At 38.9% G+C, this 21366-nt stretch overlaps 1 protein-coding gene across 4 annotated transcripts in view; it reads left to right on the top strand.

The window, feature by feature from the left end:
- The window catches only part of CENPP (centromere protein P), a 232200-nt gene that overhangs the window by 22295 nt on the left and 188539 nt on the right, over positions 1–21366 (top strand). For all 4 annotated transcript variants that reach the window (XM_040449615.1, XM_040449614.1, XM_040449617.1 and 1 more), the window contains one exon: positions 10299–10387. In XM_040449615.1, the coding sequence (XP_040305549.1) occupies positions 10299–10387 (89 nt within the window). The remainder of the gene's footprint in view (positions 1–10298; positions 10388–21366) is intronic.

Below are 21366 nucleotides of genomic sequence, written 5' to 3'. Positions count from 1 at the left end.
CCAGGACCCCATGCTTCCTTCTCTTTTGGGTGCCCAGGAACACCTGGGTGTTATCCCATTGCAAAAGGTTGTACAGTCATGCCAACTGAATTCTCTCTCTCTCTTTTTTTAAGTAAGTTTTTTTTTTTTTAATTTTTTTTTTCAACATTTATTTATTTTTGGGACAGAGAGAGACAGAGCATGAACGGGGGAGGGGCAGAGAGAGAGGGAGACACAGAATCGGAAACAGGCTACAGGCTCCAGGCTCTGAGCCATCAGCCCAGAGCCTGACGCGGGGCTCGAACTCACGGACCGCGAGATCGTGACCTGGCTGAAGTCGGATGCTCAACCGACTGCGCCACCCAGGCGCCCCTTAAGTAAGTTTTTAAATTTATTTTTGAGAAAGAGAACATGAACATGAGTTGGGCAGGGGCAGAGAGGGAGGGAGAGAATCCCAAGCAGGCTCCCCACTGTCAGCACAGAGCCCAATTCAGGGCTCAGTCTAATGAACTCTGAGATCATGACCTGAGCCAAAATCAAGAGTTGGGTGCTGAGCTGACTGAGCCATCCAGGGGCCCCTGAATTTTTTTCTCTTTGGAGCTAATGTGATCCTAAATTCAGAGTAGTGACATTCCACATACTCACTTGCATCCTGGCCTCCATTAATGGACCAGGCCTACAGTCCATGTCAGGTTGGTGGAGTCAGGCCCCAGGTCCATCTCTGTGTCTAAGAAATCTGTAATAGCAGTGTATACACTGCCCAGGAGCGTCCTAGTGGCTTTGGGGTCATTCAGGCTATTTCTGTTATTGTTTATACGGAGAGTAGCAAGATTGTTGGCAAAATTAGGCTCATCCTGGGAGGTTGTCCATAAGTCCAACTGAAAAGAGAAGTTTCCTCCTTAGAATTTGAGGTGAACCAGCTGCTGAGTGGAGCTGTACATTCCAGAATGGCTTGTCCCCAAAGACTGTTTGGCCTGTTCATTAATGGGGCTGTGGCTTAAGAGATAAAATAGACTGCAGTTTTTTTAATTCCTTTTTGTTTTAGTTGCATTTTTTGGTCCCTTAAGCCTCTGAAGGAAAATATCAATGGTAGTTTGATCCCATTATGAGTCAGATCAAGGATGACATCACAGTTTGGAGATATTTTTTTAGGCCATGATGTGCTTCTGAAGAATGGCTGCTGCCTGACCAGAGGCATTCTCAGCATGAACCGGCCCTGGGTAACTCCCTTAGTTGTTTAGCTTGCTGGTCCTGGGTGGCTGTATGAGGCAGTATAGACAAGACTGGAGCCATGTGGGCCCTGCTGCAGTGGCCACGTTCCCGCCTTCTACTAGGCTGTCGTGGCACCAGCCCATACATAATGTCAATAATGGCATTGAGCTTTGCCATTATTAACGTAATATGTCTTAATATTAAGCTCAGCAGTACTTTTAGCTTCATATTATGATCATCCCATAGTACCAAAGCATGATTGAAAATTTTGTGAGCATTTACTAATGACTTAAATGTGTACTGTTAGCTCACATGCTGAATCAATTGGAATTAGTTGAGCTACATATGACAGAAAACTTAATAAAGGTGGATCAAAGTACTACAAGTACTAGAAGTTTCTCTGTTGCTTAAACAAAATTGTAAGGTAAGCTTTCAAGAGCCACATGGTGGCCTTATGAGTATCAGGCTCTGCCATTAGCCTTGTGGCTTCCAAATCATGGTATGGTGATGATTTGAGCACTTCAGGTGTTGGGATGGGGAATGGGCAAACAAGGGCTTACCTTTTCTGTTGAAAGATACTTTCTAGAAGTAACATACATCATTATTACCTACATTCTGTTGGCCAGTAACCTACTGCAGGAGAGACTGGAAATTCAGTCTTTGTTATGCATGGCTGTGAGACCAGTGAAATATTGGTGTTAGAAAGAAGTACAAGTTTTGGGAACTACCAGTAGTTTCTGTCCCATATGCTTTAGGGAATGCAGGGAGGAAAAATCTAAGGAGAGGACAGTTGACATTTGGTAGACAAAGATACACAGGAACTGCTGAATCTCTAGAGAGATACAAGTTGTCATTGTTTACATTTCAGAATAGTAGGGATTTTTTTTTAAGTTTATTTTGAGAGAGGGAGCATGCGTGTGTGCAAGTGGAGGAGGGGAAGAGAAAGAAGGAGAGAGAGAGAGAATCCCAAGCAGGTTCCGCACTGTCAGTGCAGAGCCCAATGTGGGGCTCGAGCTCACGAACCGTGAGGTCATGACCTGAGCTGAAGTTGGATGCTTAACTGGCTGAGCCACCCAGGCGCCCCAAAATAGCAGGAATTTTTGAACTGCTCAATTTTACTTAATTTGCTGCAGACTCTCCCTGGTTATGTTACCAACACTTGGTTTCTCTCTGTGCCTTACCAATTTTATGATTTTTCTTGAGGACCAGACTACTCAGTAAGATGTTGCAAGTAGTCTCAAACAACTCCCGAAAAAGGAAGATTTTAGGAATGAGTCGTATGTAGGAGAAGTAGGGAACAACAGACTATATTTCTTTGTTAAAATTCTAATGTAATGAACTGATGAGAATTTTTAAAAAACTTTTTATTACTTAATGGTAAAGCCTCATATATTCTAGGCCTACTTGTGTAAATATGCCTTTAGAGTAGTAGACCTGCTCTCATAGGAGATGTACATGTAAATTCTGATTGATGGTACCACATTGCCTTCTAAAATGGTTTTACCATTTTATGTGTTCAGATTTTTATAGTTGAGACTTGTAGGGAAGAAAATGGTGAAGACACAGCAGTCTTCTGAATTCTTAAACATTTTTTAAACAAAATTTCCACTAGAGGGAGATATTTAACCATGAGAAAATTGGAAAGTAACCTAAATAATAAAACTACTGTACTTAGTATTGTTATAATAAAATCATAGTAATAGAAGGTAAGAACCATAAGTGACCTTATAAGGTCACTATGACTATTAAGCTCAATGCCCTTATTTTATAGGGAAATACCTCAAGGGAGTTTGAATGATTACCCATGTTGGCACAGCTGTTATTGTCAGCAGTGATTGGAATATACAGTTCCATTCTCCAGAGTTTCTGTCTGGTGTCATAAGAATTTCAGAATTAACATGTGTCCATATTCATACTCCATAAAGCATAATAAATCAGATGGGTGTCAGTTTGTAGGAAAAATGGCTAAGTAGGTTTTCGTGACTACTCTTCCTGAAACCCGATGTAATGAACAAAATGATTCCATAGTAGGGAAATTAAAAATTTATTTTTCATGTTTATTTATTTTTGAGAGAGAGAGACAGAGCCAGAGCATGAGTGGGGGAGGGGCAGAGAAAGAGGGAGACACAGAATCCAAAGCAGGCTCAAGGCTTTGAGTTGTCAGCACAGAGTCCGATGCGGGCCCAAATTCACAAACTGCGAGATCATGACCTGAGTTGAAGTTGGACGCCCAACCAACTGAGCCACCCAGGTACTCCTAAAGTAGACTGTTACGAATACAAGTTATATGTAAGTGTCATGGTAACTACAAACCAAAACTTACAGTAGATACACAAAAGATAATGGGAAAGGGATCTAAGTGTACCATTAAAGAAAGTCAATAAGCCTTAAAAAAGTAGAAGAAGAACAGAGGAAATATGAAACAGCCAGAAAATAACAAATGACAATAAGCACATACAAAATTAATACTTTAAATGTAAAGTAACTGAATCCTCTAATCGAAACCATAGAGTGGCTGAATGGATTAAAAAAAAAAAAAACCAAGACCCATCTATACATTGCCTACAAGAGACTCACTTCAAACATAAGGACAAACACACACTGAAAGTGGAGGGATGGATGGGAAAAGATACTCCATGTAAATGGAAACCAAAAGAAAGCTGGGGTAGCTATACTTCGGTTAGACAAAATAGACTTAAAAAATATTTATTTTTGAGAGAGAAAGAATGTGAGGGGGGGAGGGGCAGAGAGAGAGAGAGAGAGAGAGAGAGGAGACACAGAATCTGAGGTAGGTCTCAAACTCACAGACCATGAGATCATGAGAGAGAGAGAGAGAGAAGACACAGAATCTGAGGTAGGTCTCAAATTCACAGACCATGAGATCATGACCTGAGCTGAAGTGCTTAACCAACTGAGCCACCCAGACACCCCTAGACAAAATAGACTTTTAAACAAAGACTATCATTAGAGACAAAGCAGAGCATTATGTAACAACAAAGGGGTTGGTTGATACAACGTGAGAATATAACATTTATAAATACCTGTGCACCCAAAAATAGGAGCACCTAAATATATGACAAATACTAAAAGACCTAATGGGAGAAATGGACAGCAGTACAGTAATGGTAGTAGACCTTAATACCCTACATCAATGGATAGGTCATCCAGGCAGAAAATCAATAAGGAAACATGGGCTTTAAATGACAGGTTAGACCAGATGCACTTAACATATACATACAGAGCATTCCATTCGCAAACAAGAAAAGACAGTCTTCTCAAGTGCACATGTACCATTCTCCAGGATAGATCATGTGTTTGGCCACAAGACAAGTCTTGACAGTTTAAGAAGATTAATATCAAGCATCTTTTCTGACGACAGTTGCAAGAAGAAAACTGGAAAATGCACAAACATGTGGAGATTAAATAACATGCTACTAAAATATTGACAGGTTAATGAAGAAATTAAATGAGAAATAATGAAATACCTCATGACAAAGGAAAATAAAAATATAACATACTGAAGTTCTGGGATGCAGCAAGAGCAGTTCTAAAAGGGAAGTTCATAGCTATAAATTTATACCTCAAGGAACAAGAAAAATTTCAAAAAACCTGTCTTAACACCTCAGTGAACTAGAAAACAAAAACAAATAGAGCCCAAAGTCGGAAGGAAATAACAAAGCTCAGAGCAGAAATAAGTGAAATAGAATCTGAAAAGGCAGTAGAAAAGACCAGTGAAACCAAGAGCTGTTTTCTCTGAAAGGTAAACAATTATAGGCAAACCTTTAGCTAGACTCACCAAGAAAAAAGAGAGGGAACTGAAAATCAGAAGTGAAAGAGACATTGCAGTTGATATCACAAAACTAGGAAAGATAATAAGAATACAATTGTATGCTAACATATTGGACAACCTAAAAGACATGAATCAATTCCTAGAGACTTATACAGCCTTCCAAGACTGACCCAAGAAGAAATCTGAAGAGACTGGTTACTAGTAAGATTAAATCAGTAATTGAAAACCTTCCAGCAAACAAAAATCTAGGACCAAATAGCTTCACTAGAGAATTCTACCCAACATTCAAAGAAGACTTAATACCAATCCTTCTCTAATACTTACAAAAATATAGAAGAAGAAAGAAGGCCCATACATTCACTTTAGAGGCCTGTGTTACCCTGATACCAAAACCAGATGAGGACACCACAAGAAAAGAAAATTACATGCCAATATTGCCAATGAACATAGATGCAAAAATCCTCAACAAAATATTAACAGACTAAATTCAACAATACAGGAAGAGGATTATACACCTTGATCAAGTGGGATTAAATCCAGGAGTGCAGGAGTGGTTTAACATTTGCAGCAATTACTGTGATATATCACATTAACAAAATGAAGGATAAAAATCATATGATCATCTCAATAGATGCAGGAAAAGTATATGAGAAAATTCATCCCTTTTTTTTTTTTAATGTTTATTTATTTGACAGAGAGAGACAGAGCATGAGTGGGGGAGGGTCAGAGAGAGAGGGAGTCACAGATTTCGAAGCAGCTCCAGGCTCTGAGCTGTCAGCACAGAGCCTGATGCGGGGCTCAAAGTCACGACCTGTGAGATCATGACCTGAACTGAAGTCAGATGCCCAACCAACTAAGCCACCCAGGCGCCCCTCAACATCCCTTTTTTTATATTAATGCCCAAGAAATAGGTATAGAGGGAGCATACTTCAACCTAATAAAGGTAATTTATGACCATCCCACATTCTACTCAATGGTGAAGAGATGAAAGAATTTCCTCTAAGATGAGGAACAGGGTTTTTACCCTTGCCACTTTTATTTAGCGTAGTATTGGAAGTCCTACCCAGAGCAACTAGGGAAAAAGAAGAAATAAAAGGCATTCACATTGGAAAAGAAGAAGTAAAACTATCACTATTTGCAGATGACATGATATTCTATATAGAAAACCCTAAACAGGGGTGCCTGGCTGCCTCAGTCAGAGGACTGTGCAACTCTTGATCTCAGGGACATGAGTTCAAGACCCATGTGGAGATTATTGCAAGCAAGCAAGCAAGCAAGCAAGAGAGAATGAACTTAAAAATAAATCTAGATAACCCTAAAGAATCCACCAAGAAGTTATTAGAACTTATAAATGAATTCAGTAAAGCTGCAAGATACAAAATCAATATACAAAAATCTGTTCTTTTTCTGTACACTAATAATGCACTATAAGAGAAATTATTTAATTACCTCAAAAAGATTGAAATACCTACAGGAGGTCAAAAACCTGGTCATTGTAAACAATAAGACGTTGACAAGAGAAATTGAAGGCACAAATAAATGGATAGATATTCTGTGCTCATGGATTAGAAGAGTTAATATTTTTTAAATGTCCACAGTACTGAAAGGAATCTACAGATTCAACTACAATCCCTATCAAAAGTCCTACGGCAGGTTTCACAGAAATAGAAAATAGAATTCTAAAATGTGTATGGAACCGCCGAAGATCCCTAATAGACAGTTGACTCTTACGAAAGGAAAAAACCTGGAGGCATCATGATTCCTGACTTCAAGTTGTATTACAAAAGCTATAGTAATTAAAACAATATGGTATTGGCATATAAAGATTAATGGAACTGAATTGAGAACCTGGAACTAAACCCACACATATGTGGTAAATTAATTTATGATAGTCAAGAATATACAATGGGGAAAGGACTGTGTGTTCACTAAATGGTGTTCAGAAACGTGGAGAGCCACATGTAAAAGAATGAAACTGAACCTCTGTCTTACACCATACACAAAAAATTAACCCGAAATGGACTAAATGCTTGAATGTAAGACCAGAAACCATAAGTATCCTAGAAGAAAACATAGGCAGTAAACTCCTTGACATGTCCCAGTGTTGATTTTTTTGTTTGATACCAAAAAGCAAAAACAACAAAAGCAAAAATCAAGAAGTGTGACTACATAAAACTAAAAAATTTCCCTATAGCAAAGGAAACCATCAGCAGAATGAAAAGTTAACCCTTGGAATAGGAGAAGATATTTCCAAATCCTATATCTGATGGGGTTCATCTCCAGTATATATAAAGACCTGCTATAACTCAATTGCAAAATAACCAAACAGTTTGGTTTAAAAATGGGCAGAGGAGGGGCGCCTGGGTGGCGCAGTCGGTTAAGCGTCCGACTTCAGCCAGGTCATGATCTCGCGGTCCGTGAGTTTGAGCCCCGCGTCGGGCTCTGGGCTGATGGCTCAGAGCCTGGAGCTTGTTTCCGATTCTTTGTCTCCCTCTCTCTCTGCCCCTCCCCCGTTCATGCTCTGTCTCTCTCTGTCCCAAAAATAAATAAACGTTGAAAAAAAAAAATAAATAAAAATGGGCAGAGGATCTGAATGGACATTTTTCAAAAAGACGTACAGATTGCCAAACAGGTATATGAAAAAATCAGAGAATAGAAATCAAAACCACAATGAAATATCACCTAACCCCTATTAGGATGACTATTATAAAAAAGACAAGAAATAAGTATTGGCCAGGATGTGGAGGAAGGGGAACTCTTGTGTATTATTGACTATTGGTAGAAATGTAAATTTGTACAGTCATTATAGAAAAGAGTATGGAATTCCTTCAAAAATTAAAAACAGAATTACCACATGATCCAGCAATTCCACTTCTGGGTATTTATCTGAAGGAAACAAAAACACTAAAAAAGACATCTGGGGTGCCTGGGTGGCTCAGTCTGTTAAGCATACAACTCTTGATATAAATCTTGATATAAATAAATAAGGAGGGGCCTGTAAATCATAGGCTTTATAGTGAGGTAAAGTTTATTTGCCTTTCCTAATGGGTGAAAGGCCAAAATCCAACACACACCCACACATATTCAAGCAAAAGACAAGATGTGCCTCTGAGGTTTTTTAAAAAATTTAAAACCGGTCAAATGAGATAATAATTCACATATCAAATAATTCATCCATTTAAAATATACAGTAAATTTTAGTATATTCAGAGTTGTACAACCATCACCACATCAATTTTAGAACATTTTTGTCACCTCAAAAGGAAACCCCTTACTTTTTATCATCCCTCAGTCCTTCTTCTTCTGCCCAGACCTACACAACAGCTAATCTGTTTTCTATCTTTATGGGTTTGTGTATTTTGGACAGTTTGTTGAAATGGAATCATGTAATATGTGATCTTTTTGACTGGCTCCTTTCACTCAAGATAGTATTTTCAAGGTTTGTGCATATAGCAGGTATCATTACTTCATTTCCCTTTTTTGATTGAATATATTCCATTGTATGAATATATCAAATTTAGTTACTCATTAGGTGATGGGCATTTGGGCTATTTTCACCTTTTTACTACTGTTAATGTTACTGTAAACATTCGTGTGTACGCTTATAAGTAGGCATATGTTTTCATTTTTCTTAGGTGTATGTCTAACAATAGAATTGTTGGGTGAAATGGAATGACCAGGTGATGACTAATGATGCTGGCCATTATTTCATGTGCTTTCTGCCCATTTGTATGTCTTTGAAGAAATACCTGTTGAGATCCTTTGCTCCTAACAATTCCCACTGTATCCTCAGGCAGCTAAAAAAGTAAACAGAGATTATAAGCCCTCAGTATCCATTTCTCCAGCAGCTCAAAATACAGAGACACATCAGATAGTGCCTAGATAAATGGGGAAGTGTCAAGAAGTAACCACTCACTGTTTTCTTAGGAAATATTAGAAATTGTTAGATCTACTCCTGTGAACACATAGTAGTCCCAGAATAGAGCACAAATACGGTGCCATGTTTTATTATCTTCATTTAGGACATGTGCAAACATACTGTCATGAGATGAATTAATAAGAAAATGGGGATAAGTTCACTTTGAAAGAATTAGTCCAGGAAATAAATACAAGAACACAGTATATAAAACCTGCTCTATCAAATGAAGCATTTATAGAAAATTGAGTCAGAGGAAAGAGAACTGAAAGAAAGTGATTATAGTGCTGAGAACTATATTTGAAGTAACAAGGAGGTAAATATGGATGGATGGCACTCTTGAGGAAAATCACCTGTAAGAACAAGTGAAAAGAACAATCTGGAAGACCACAAATGGTCAATATATGCTTTTTGCAAAAACAAGTGAAAGGCAAATGATAGGCAACTATATAATAGAGCAAAATTTACTAGAGTAAAGGAGAAAACCTGAGTTTACAGATCAAAATATGTTTTTGTAATAGGTAGCCATAAGTCTTTGTCTTCATTTCTTACTGTTTTAGGATAGATTCTTGAAGTCATACTGCTGGTATGTGTATGGGCAGAGAGAGAGGGAGACAAAGAATCTGAAGCAGGCTCCAGGTCCTGAGCTGTTAGCATAGAGCCTGATGCAGGGCTTGAACTCACAGACCATGAGATCATGACCTGAGCTGAAGTTAGTCACCCAACTGACTGAGCCACCCAGGTGCCCCGAGAATTTGTGTATTTTAAAGTATGTATTGTCAAAATGATTTCATAGGTAAAAGTATTATCTCATTGGTTTAATTTACATTTGTCTTTTTACTAGTGAGAGTGAATACTTTTTTCCATGTTAATTGTCTAATACATTTCAGTTTTTAATTCATGTCTTTCACATTTTTCTTTTCAGTTTTCATTTCTCCTTGTCATATTTATTGTAAAAATTTTTTGCCAGGTTATTCTTTCACTTTTAGTTATAAAGTCATTTTTTAATATAAATATTTTGAGTTTCTGGCACGCCTGGGTGGCTTGGTTGAGCGTCTGATTTCACCTCTTTGAGTTCAGCTCAGGTCATGATCTCACAGTCATGTGATCGAGCCCCCTGTGGAGCCCACTTAGGATTCTCTCCCTCTCTCTCTCTCTGCCTCTCCCCCATCCATGTGCTCGCTTTCTCTCTCTCTCTCTCTCTCTCAGAAATAAAGTTTAAAAAATATCAAGTTTTTTGTGTGATTATATTTGCTTTTTTTTCCTGTTGTGGCTTTTTAAAATTACCTTTTCCTATTGCTTGGTGGTATTTCATTTTGTATTTTTTAAAATAATTTTTGTCTCTTTATTTTATTTAAATGTTTAGTGTGATCTGATGTATAAACTTTTTTTAAATTTTAGAATAAGGAGAGTTTATCTTCTGTTATTACTGACCTCAACATAATAATGGAGCCCACCGAATATTCAGAATTAAGTGAATTTGTGTCTAGGTAAGATATTACAAATTTTTATTTTTTTAGGGGTTGTTTTCACTCTACAGTTTTAAGTTTACTTTCTTTTTTTTTTTTTTTTTAACTATGTGCTAGGCTTTAAAATGTGAGGAAGAACAGATACAATCTTTGATACTCATGGAGGTTATAGCCTATTGGTGAACTCCTAAGTTAATTATGGAAATAAATCTAAAATTGTGGTTGCGCTCAGTGCTACAGAGGAGAGTTACTTAATGCCTGTTGAAGCATACATCAGGAATTTGACTTTTAAGAAGAACATGGAAGCATTTCCTGAAAATTGAGCTGACATCTGAATAATGTGTAGGTGTAACCTAACAAAGAGGTCCTAGACAGAGTAGTTGTACATAGGCACTATGCAAAGAGGAAGCATGCCGTCTGTGAGCAACTGACAAGAGCAGGGTGTGAGCCGGAGAGTGTGTTCTGAGATGAGGTTGTCAAGTACGTAAGGTCCACACTGCATGGAGTTTGGTACGAGGAGTTTGATCATCGTCCGGAGACCAGCATAAAGCTACTAAAGCAGAGCCTGGAGAGTGTGTGACATCCTAGAAAGAACTATTGTGGATGCCACAGGGAGAAGGGATTGACGGCAGATAGTAGTAGGTACAGCTTTGTCAGTGATTAGCCTATGAAGATGCCGAAGACATTTGTAGGTTGGACTAGCATAATGGTAGCTGAGGTAGAGTGCTGGATGGGTTTGGATTTGGGGAATATTTAGGAAGCACAATTATTGGCCGAATGGGAGGGATCAGGAGTCCTTGATGGTGATTCCATTTGTTGAGATAGAGAAAGTTGAAAGAGAATCATGGTAGGTGAGGTTGTGACTTCAGGTTGGACATGTTGAGTATCTGTGAAGCACAGCAGTAAAAATAGGAAGTAGGCAGCTCAGAAGAGTTGGAGGCAGGAGATAGAGTACCCCAGAGTTTTCTGCCAGTGGGTAGAAGTTAAAGCCTTGAACTTCAGGAGATTGGAGGAGGGACTAGAAGTGGACCTTGTGGTGGAGAGAGGGCCCTACCTAGACAGAGATTGGACGGGGAACAATTGTGTGGGAGGGAGACCAGGAATATATTGTTGACCACTGACAACTGGGGTGGCCGCTCTTCTCTGACATCATTGAAGATGTTCTTTAGTCTCTTCTGGATCACGTGGGTCCTGACAAGAAGTCTGCTGTAAGGGTTAATTTGGGGGCTGGGGCTGCTTTCAAACCTTTCTCTTAATTTTGTTTTTCCCCAGTTTGACAGTATTATTTCTAAGGTGTGTTAGTGTGAAAATTCCCATCCACATCTTTTCACATCTTCTGTTTTCTGTGCTTCTCTTGCAGTGCTAATTGCACATGTATTAAGCCATTTGGTATATCACCTCAGGGATTGGGTGCTTCTATGTCTTTTACTCTTTGTTTTTTCTTTGCATTTTAGTTTGGGTAATTTCTGTTATCCTATCTTCAAGTTCACAGATTCTTTCCTCAGCTGAAGTCCCACCTACCAGTGAGCCCTTTGAAGGAATTCTTCACTTCTAATGTCATGTTTTTTTACCTCTGGCATTTTCAATTTGACCCTTAATTTTTCTGTCTACTGAAAGTCCCCATTTGTTAATGCATTTGTACAAGTTTTTCCATTAGATCTTTTAATTTATTAATTATGGCTATTTTTCTCTTTAGTGTTTTACTTTGGAAGTTTTCATATATATGTAAAAATAATAGAATAATTAACCTGCAGCTACACATTAGGCATCAACAGTTATTGATATTTTGCTAATCTTATTTCATCTGTTACACATATTTTTAAAGTTTTAATTTTGAAATAATTGTAATTCACAGAAAATTGTAAAAAACAAAACAAAACCAGTATCCAAGGAGATTCTACATACCCTTCATTCAGCCTCTGACAATGATAACATGTTACAGAGTATACTCTTCACATCCAGAAAATTGACATTAGTAAAATTCACAGAACTTTTTCAGATTTTATAGGTTTTACAATCACTTGTTTGTTCTATGCAATTTTATCACCTCTGTAGCTTCATGAAACCACTACCTTCAAGATTCAAGACTCTTTCATATATCTTTGTACTAGCTCTTTTTTCCCTCTTTTTTTTTATTGTGATAAAATACATATACCATAAAACTTACCTTCTTAATCCTTTTTAAGGGTTCAGTTATAGTATTAAATACATACATGACGTATTTAACTTAGGTGCACCGCCATCTATTTTTTTTTTTTTTTTTTTTGATGTTTACTTTTGAGAGGGAGAAAGAGAGTGCAAGTGGGGGAGGGACAGAGAGAGGAAGACATAGAATCCAAAGCAGGCTCCAGGCTCCAAGCTGTCAGCACAGAGCCCACTCAGAGCCCAGCACGGGACTCGAACTCACAAACTGCGAGATCGTGACCTGAGCCGAAATCAAGAGTCGGAAGCTCAACCTACCTACCCCCAGGCGCCCCACCACCATCTATGTCATGACACTTTTCATGTTTTAAAACTGAAACTCTTTGTGCATTAAACAGTAGCTTCCCATCTTCCCCTCCATTCGTATTTCTGTCTCTGTGACTTTTAATCATGGTTATTTTAATGTCCCTGTCTCATAGTGCCAACATCTGTATCATCTTGGAGCCTGATTCTGCTACTTCTGGGGTCTTTTTTCATGAATTTTTGTATGCCATCTTTTTTTTTTTTTTTAGTGATACGTTGTGGAAAAACAGAGACTGAAGCAAATAGTATTTATGCTCAGAAATGGGTACGTTTATCATGCTAGTAGTGTGGCGTCAATTCAGAGTGGTCAGCAGTTGAGCTGGTTTGGGATTTTTACTGTTTCCGTCATCAGTAGGCTTCAGATCACCACCTCACCATAGGTTTCAGATTCTTCCATCTGTGAACTCAAATTCAAGGTCTGTTTTTCCTTATGCTTAGAATGTGGTTTTGGGAGCTGGAGGCTTCTTCTCTGTGTTCCAGATCCACTCAGCTTTCTGCCTTTCTAAGGGGAACCTTTCTCCATGTGCTTGACGCTCCCCAGTAGTAGTTGTTGATGCTTATTACTTGGTGCCAGGCTTGTGGTGGGCACAACGGGAGTTCTCTGTTTTCAGGGTCCATCCTCAGTATTGGGCAGTCCTGTGTACCTGCACCTCAGGGGTTGGGCTCCCCAGTGTTCCTGCTCCTCCTGCCCAGTAGAGCCAAAGCCCGCGTGGATCTGGGGTTGGTCTTGGCCAGGAGAGACTTCCATGTTCCTCTTGCAGGGTTATTAGATGAATGCTTGGTGTCAGTGTAGGATCCTGGGCCCAGTGGGTTTCCTGCCCCTCCCATGGAATGGGGATTTTGCCCTCTTCCTGAAGCAGTGGATCTTTGTCTTGGTAACAGGAGTGTTTTCTGTCCATCTCCCAACGTTAGATGAGTTTGACTTGTGCTCCTCCCTTGGAAGCAAGAGATTTTTTCTTCCATTGCTTTGTTGCCCTTTTTTCAGCATTTCAGGGTTTTTGGTTTCCATCAAAGAAGAATGCTGGCTTCACTTTGTTCCTGGCAGTGCCTGTGCCAGAGGCAGGGAGCTCTCTCTGACATGACCCTGGTTTTTCTGGTGGTGTCCCTTTGTGTCTGGGGTTCCAACCTGTTCCAAAATGACACTCTATCCCGTATTTGTTGTTAAGAATTTGTCAAAATTTGGGGCACCTGGTTGTCTCAGTTGGTTGAGCATCCAACTCTTGATTTCGGCTCAGGTCAAAATCTCACAGTTCGTGATTTCAAGCTCCACGTGGGGCTCTATGCCAATGGCGTAGAGCCTGCTTCGGATTCTCTCTCTCTGCCCTTCCCCTGCATGCACATGCACTCTCTCTCTCTCTGTCTCTCTCCTTCTCTTTTTCTATATCAAAAAAAAAAAAACAAAACAAAACAAAAACAAAACAGAAAAGAAAAGAAAAAAAAAAACAGGAAAAAACTTAACAACAAAAAAAGAATTTATGAAATTTTAGCTGATTTCTTGTTACCCACTTGAATAGGGACTGCTTTCCTCTCCTAAGTTGACCCAGGAGCGAACAGTTTGTGTCATGTCTTTGCTTTGAGGAAGAAAAATTTATTGGTTGCTTTGTGACTTTGGGTCTCTAATAGACTCAAGAAATGTTATGATTTTATAGATCCAGATTTGTTTGATGCTACGTGTAGATGGTCTTCTCTGCAGCTGTTTACATCCTTAGTAGAATCAGAGCTCTTTCCATTATTTTCTCTGATTCTCATTCCAGAGTTGGGGACATGCTCTCTGTTCACCTTCTATATCTGTTTTACCCTTTCTTTATACTTTCTATTTCTTTGTATCTTTGTGCTTATTCCTGATTATTCCTCAGATCTGTATTTCAGTTCAGCAATTATTTCTTCATTTTCTGACTAATCTGCTTTTAAACCCCCCTCTACTAAATTTGCAATTTCATGGACAGTACTTGTCATTTGTGAAAGTTCTGTGTCTTTTTACATTTTCCTGTCTTTTTAAAAATAAAGACTTTAGGAGCACCTGGGTGGCTCAGTTGGTTATGGGTCTCACTCTTGGTTTTGGCTCAGGTCATGATCTCATGGTTCTTGAGTTCAAGCCCTGCATTGGGCTTTGTGATGACAGTGTGGAGTCTGCTTGGGATTCTCTCTGTCTGCCTCTCCCCTGCTCATGTTGGTGTGTGCACACATGCTTTCTTCATGTATATATAACATAAATATATATTTATTAAAATTATATATAAATATATTTAAAACATACTTATATATTTATAATAAATATAAATATGTTATAAATATATATATACATAAACATATTATTAAATTTATATAATAAACATATACCATATGTATTATATACATTTGTATATATATTTAAAGTATTTATTTTGAGAGAGAAAGTGTGAGTAGGGGAGGGGCAGAGAGAGAGCAAGATAGAGAATCCCAAGCAGGCTCTGCACTGTTAGTGCAAAGCCCAGTGTGGGGCTAGAACTCACAAATGGTGAGAACATGACCTGAACCAAAGTCGGATTCTTTTTTTGTTTCTTTTAATTTTTTTTTTTCAACGTTTATTTATTTTTGGGACAGAGAGAGACAGAGCATGAACGGGGGAGGGGCAGAGAGAGAGGGAGACACAGAATCGGAAACAGGCTCCAGGCTCTGAGCCATCAGCCCAGAGCCCGACGCGGGGCTCGAACTCACGGACCGCGAGATCGTGACCTGGCTGAAGTCGGACACTTAACCGACTGCGCCACAGGCGCCCCTGTTTTAATTTTTTTTAATGTTTATTTATTTATTTATTTTTAATTTTTTTTTTCAACGTTTATTTATTTTTTGGGGACAGAGAGAGACAGAGCATGAACGGGGAAGGGGCAGAGAGAGAGGGAGACACAGAACCGGAAACAGGCTCCAGGCTCTGAGCCATCAGCCCAGAGCCTGACGCCCGGCTCGAACTCACGGACCGTGAGATCGTGACCTGGCTGAAGTCGGACGCTTAAACGACTGCGCCACCCAGGCGCCCCAATGTTTATTTATTTTTGAGACAGAGAGAGACAGAGCATGAACGGGGGAGGGTCAGAGAGAGGGAGACACAGAATCTGAAACAGGCTCCAGGCTCTGAGCTGTCAGCACAGAGCCTGACGCAGGGCTCAAACTCACGGACCGTGAGATCACAACCTGAGCCGAAGTCGGACGCTTAACCGACTGAGCCACCCAGGCACCCCTACATTTTAGTTTATATGAATTGGCCTAGGGGTGCCTGGGTGGCTCAATCAGTTGAGTATTCTACTATTGGCTTTGGGCTCAGGTCATGATCTCACTGTCATGGGATCAATCCCCATGTTGGGCCCTATGTGCTGGGGGCGGAACCTGCTTGGGCTTCTCTCTCTCCCTGTCTCTGTGTCCTTCCCTCTCTCCCTCTCTTTTATACCCAAAATAAGTAAACAAACATTAAAAAAAAAACAAAACAAAACAAAAAAAAACAGCCAAGATGTTTTCCCAGAGGTTTGTGCTATTTTGCATTCACACCAGCAATGTATGAGAGTTCTGGTTTCTCTACATGCTCTCCATCATGTGCTGTTTGTGTATATTTGATTTTAGCCATTCTAGTGGGAGTGTAGTGCATCTCATTTTCCTGATGGTTGATACTGTGAGCATCTTTACATGTGCTTTATTGCTGTCTGTTCATCCTCTTTGGTGAAGTTTATGTTCATGTCTTCCACTCATGGCCTCATTGGGTTGTTTCCTTACTGTTGTTTTGAGAGTTCTTTATGTATTCTCTGTACAAGTCCTTTGTCATATATGCAATTTTCAAATATTTTCTCCCATTCTGTAACTTGTCTTTTCATTTTCTTTCCCCCCTTTTTTTTTCTTATTTAAGAATTTATTTTTAAGTGATCCCTACACCCAGTGTGGGGCTTAAACTCACAACCCCTGGGATCAAGAGTCACATGCTCTTCCGAGCCAGCCAGGCACCCCTCGTCTTTTCATTTTCATAACAGTATCTTTCAAAGAGCAAAATTTTTTTATTTTAAGAAGACAGTTAATCTTTTTTTTCTTTTATATGTTTTTGATATGATGTCTGTGACTTTTGTTTAACCTCAGGTCATGAAGATTTTCATCAAAATTAAAAAAAAATTTATACTTTTACCTTTTATGTTTAGATCTATGAATCATTTACATTTAATGTAATCATTGATATTTTTTGATTGAGGTCTACCCATTTAGTTATTTGTCTGTTTTATTGTTCTTCTGTTTGCTTTTCATGAATTTTCTGGATGATTTGAATATTTTAAATTTTTTTAATTAAGTAAACTCTATCCCCAATTTGGGGCTTGAACTCATGACCCTGAGATCAAGGGTCACATGATCTATCAACTGAACCAGTCAAGCAACCCTATTTGAATACTTTAAAAAATATTCCATTGTAATTTAATTTTTTGCTATGTTTATTATGTATTACATAAATATATATATTTCTCCTTTGCTTCTGGACCTCCAATTGTATGAATGTAAAAGCTTTTGGTGTTGTCTCACATGTCTATGAGGCTCTGTAATCTTTTCGGTTTTTCCTTCTGTGTTATTCAGATTGAATGGTTTCTGTGTGCTTGCCACCACGATGATATTGAACAGCTCCTTCACCACAGAAATCCTGCATATTCTTCCTTTATAGTCATACCTTTTCCCCACCCTTCAACCCCTGGCAAAACCTGCTCTGATCACTAGGGTTTTGCCTCTTACAAAATGTGAAATAAATGAAATTCCATAGAGACTGGCCTCTTTACTTAGCTAAAGTAAATGAACTGAGATTCACCCGTTTTTTCATTTCTTGAGTAGTATTCCGTGTACTGGTACTAGTGTGTTTACCCTTTTACCCATCGGAGGACATTTGGGTGATTTCCAGGCTTTGGTGATTATGAGTAGAGCTGCTGTAAACATTGATTCGAGGTTTTTGTGTGATGTAAGTTTTTTCTCCAGGGTAGATAACTAGAAAGGAGTTGCTGGGTCATATGATTACAACATGTTTAAATTTATAATAAACTGGCACAGTGTTTTCCAAGGTGACCATACCGTGTTGCATTCTCACCAGCAATATGTGAGAGTGACTGATAATATTTTAGTGAATAACTAACTTCTGATGTCCATCTGATTTTAGACCTAATAAAACTTTAGAATTTTTATCCTCCATTTCTCTTTATGTTTTGCTTTGTCCTTAAGAAAAAGACACTTTGAGTTATTTTACTTTTCTGACTATTCTAGTTCAGACTGAAATGTGTCACTGCCAACATTTTGTGAAAGAAATCCATAACATCTGTTTAACGTTTAGTGAAGTTTGGACTATGCCTGGGAAAAATAGATAAATTACAGTCACTCTTACAACTTGTAGAGCCAACAGTGCACAATGTTGTTCTTTCTGTAATGGAAGAGTGTGTAATGGAGTGTCCTTTGTGGAGACGTGAATGGGGGTGAAGAGTTGTGATTTAGTCCACTTTTCCATACAGTTCTGTGTTAAATTAATGTCACAGGTCAGGCTCTCTTCTCTCCCTCTGTCTCTTGAGTGTCTAGTGTCTGTAGTCTGTGTGTGTTTAAACCTGGGCTGTTGCATTTTTAAGATTTTTTTTCTTGGCTCCCTTCCTCATCACATGATTAAGAGCTTAGTTTTGCTTCCTTGTTTGATGGAGATTAAAATATGTCACTTTGGCCTGTGTAAACTCTAATGAAGGAACTGCCGCTCTTTATAGGCCGGTATTCTTCATAGTGTAATTTGTTCTCTCAGACATTAAAAAGGTATTAGTAACGGATACTAGAGTAAGATTAACACTTAATCTCCAGTGTTCCCTGTAAAATAGATGCTTATGTAACTATGTGTTAATGCATCTGTTCTTGTATTTTCATTTTCTGTGTCTCTGTTTTTTTGTTCCTTAGTTCCCATTTTCTGATTTCTTTTGGACTATTTAAATATTTTTTTACTATTCCATTTTAATTTTATCTACTGACTTTTTGGCTATATCTGGGTTTTTGTTATTTTTGTTATTTAATTACTGGCTACTACAGGGCTTGCAGCATTCATAATCTAACTTTCAACGCTCTAGTTAGATTTAATACTTTGCCACTGCAAGTGCAACCTGGAAGGCTTGTAACCATATACGTTCCTTTCTTCTATGCTCTGTATTGTGGTTTTCACAGGAATTATGTTCATATGTATACACTGAAGACCCCCATCAACTAGTGTTGAGATTTTTTACCTTTGACCACCGTACATAATTTGAAGAACTTAAGAGAAGACGAACACTTTTGTTGTATTTACCCAAATTTCTACCATTTCTGCTGCTTCTCCTGGTGGAACTTTTTTAGAACACATTGCATGTATTATGGCTCTGGTATACATTTCTGAGGATAGAAATGATAGTCCCTTGTATATTCATAACACAGTAATCGACTTCATAAGCTGACATTGATATAAAACTTTTACCTAATTTGCCACCTGTATTTCCATTGGTTAGTTCATCTAATGATGACCTTCTCTGCATTTACTTTTCCGGTGCATTACCTGATCCAGTCTAGTGTCAAGTATCGCATGTAATTGTCATGACCTTTTAGATTCCCTTTAATTTGGAACAATTCTAGAATCTTTCTTTGCCTCTTATTACTTTGCCAGCTTGACAAAATACAGGTGTTCTATCTTTCCTGCCCCCTAGTAGAACGTTCCTCATTTTGTCTTCGATCTTTATTCAAGATCCGTTGCTGTTCTGAAACAAAATACCATACTGGTGATATGTTGTTCTTCTCAGTTCTCTGCCCATGTAGGTGGCAGTAATTTTGATTCAGTCATACTGTCACCTTACTGTCCACTGTATGGTCCGTGATTTGTGTTTTTGTTTTTTTTGCCTTCTCTTGGAATAATAGGCAGTCTGTGAGGAGACACTATGACCACACAGATACTAGTCTGTGAGGGACACTGTGACCACGCAGATGTTAATGTTTGTGAGGGGACACTATGACCATACAGATACTACTCATCATTAAATTTTCTGCTTAGATTTAGCATCCCCTGGTGACTCTTGTGTGATCACTCTTTGTTGTGATGGTTGCAGAATGATGATGTTTCAACTCTGGCTCTTCCTCCACTTATGTCAGTAGATATTAGGCCTTATGCTGCAGAAATAGATCTCCTGGGGGCACCTAGGGCTCAGTTGGTTCAGCGTCCGACTCGATTTTGGCTCAGGTCATGAATTCACAGTTCGTGTGATTGAGCCCCATATTGGGCTCTGTGCTGACAGCGTGGAGCCTGCTTGGGATTCTTTCTCTCCTTCTCTCTCTGTCCTTCCCCTACTCATGCTCTCTCTCTGCCCTTCTCAAAATAAATAAATAAACTTAAGAAAAAAGAAATAGATTTCCTTTCTTCTCTATATATGTGTGTCTGTGTGTACATATCTATTTACTATGGTATGGTTTCATTCTTAGTTATGTTTAATATTTATAATTCCTTACTCTGCTTTGGTGTGCAAATTGTCTTACACTGGACCAGTGGGAACAACTTCAGGCTGGTTCCTGAATCCATGTGATATTCCCTCATTATATTTTTAAATTTTTTTTTTTCAACGTTTATTTATTTTTGGGACAGAGAGAGACAGAGCATGAACGGGGGAGGGGCAGAGAGAGAGGGAGACACAGAATCGGAAACAGGCTCCAGGCTCCGAGCCATCAGCCCAGAGCCTGATGCGGGGCTCGAACTCACGGACCGCGAGAGCGTGACCTGGCTGAAGTCGGACGCTTAACCGACTGCGCCACCCGGGCACCCCTCCCTCATTATATTTTTGAGCACTTCCTTCTATTCTGGCCTAAAAAGATTTTCCAGGCTCATATGGAAAATATACTGGCTGGTAAGTGTTGTTGTAAGTGCTGTGGGACCAACAGCGCACAACAGTGCACATCTGCTATGTGGCAAGACTGCTCCGTGTGCTGGATATGTAGCAGCGTGCAGACAAAACCCCTCTGCCCACAGATAGTAAACAAAACTAACATGAAAAGTAAGTAATACACCAGAGAGAGAAAAGTGGTCCATTAGGATGGGAGATAGGGAATGTGCAGGGTGAGGGAATGGTATCCAAGGTAGATAGCATGTTCAGGAGGGTCTCAATGACAGGGTGAGACGTGAGTAGGTCAGGGGCCTCACCTAATGGTGTCCAATTGTTACCAACTGCAGGTGCTCTACAAATGTACTGCATTTTGTCTTGTGGTATAATCACTCAGAGGCAGGGTAAATTATAAACATAATAAGGACAATATATGTTGGTATAACATATTTCATTGGGTTTTCCCTTAAACTAATGACTAACGCCACTGAATTAGGAAAGATATTTCATGTCTGTGGAGCTTTTTATGTATCTTCAAAATGAAGGAACTGGATAAACTTATTTGCAAGGCTTTGCCCCATTCTCAAAATTTATATGTTTATGAATCAAAGAATAAAAATATTTCTGAGAAATGGTGGAACTTAC

The sequence above is a fragment of the Herpailurus yagouaroundi genome, unplaced genomic scaffold (genome assembly GCF_014898765.1).
Source record: "Herpailurus yagouaroundi ecotype Mexico unplaced genomic scaffold, PumYag 199, whole genome shotgun sequence".
Classification (NCBI taxonomy): Eukaryota; Metazoa; Chordata; class Mammalia; order Carnivora; family Felidae; genus Herpailurus; species Herpailurus yagouaroundi.
The sequence above is the reverse complement of the archived record's forward strand: the minus strand, read 5'-3'. Positions and strand labels throughout refer to the sequence as shown.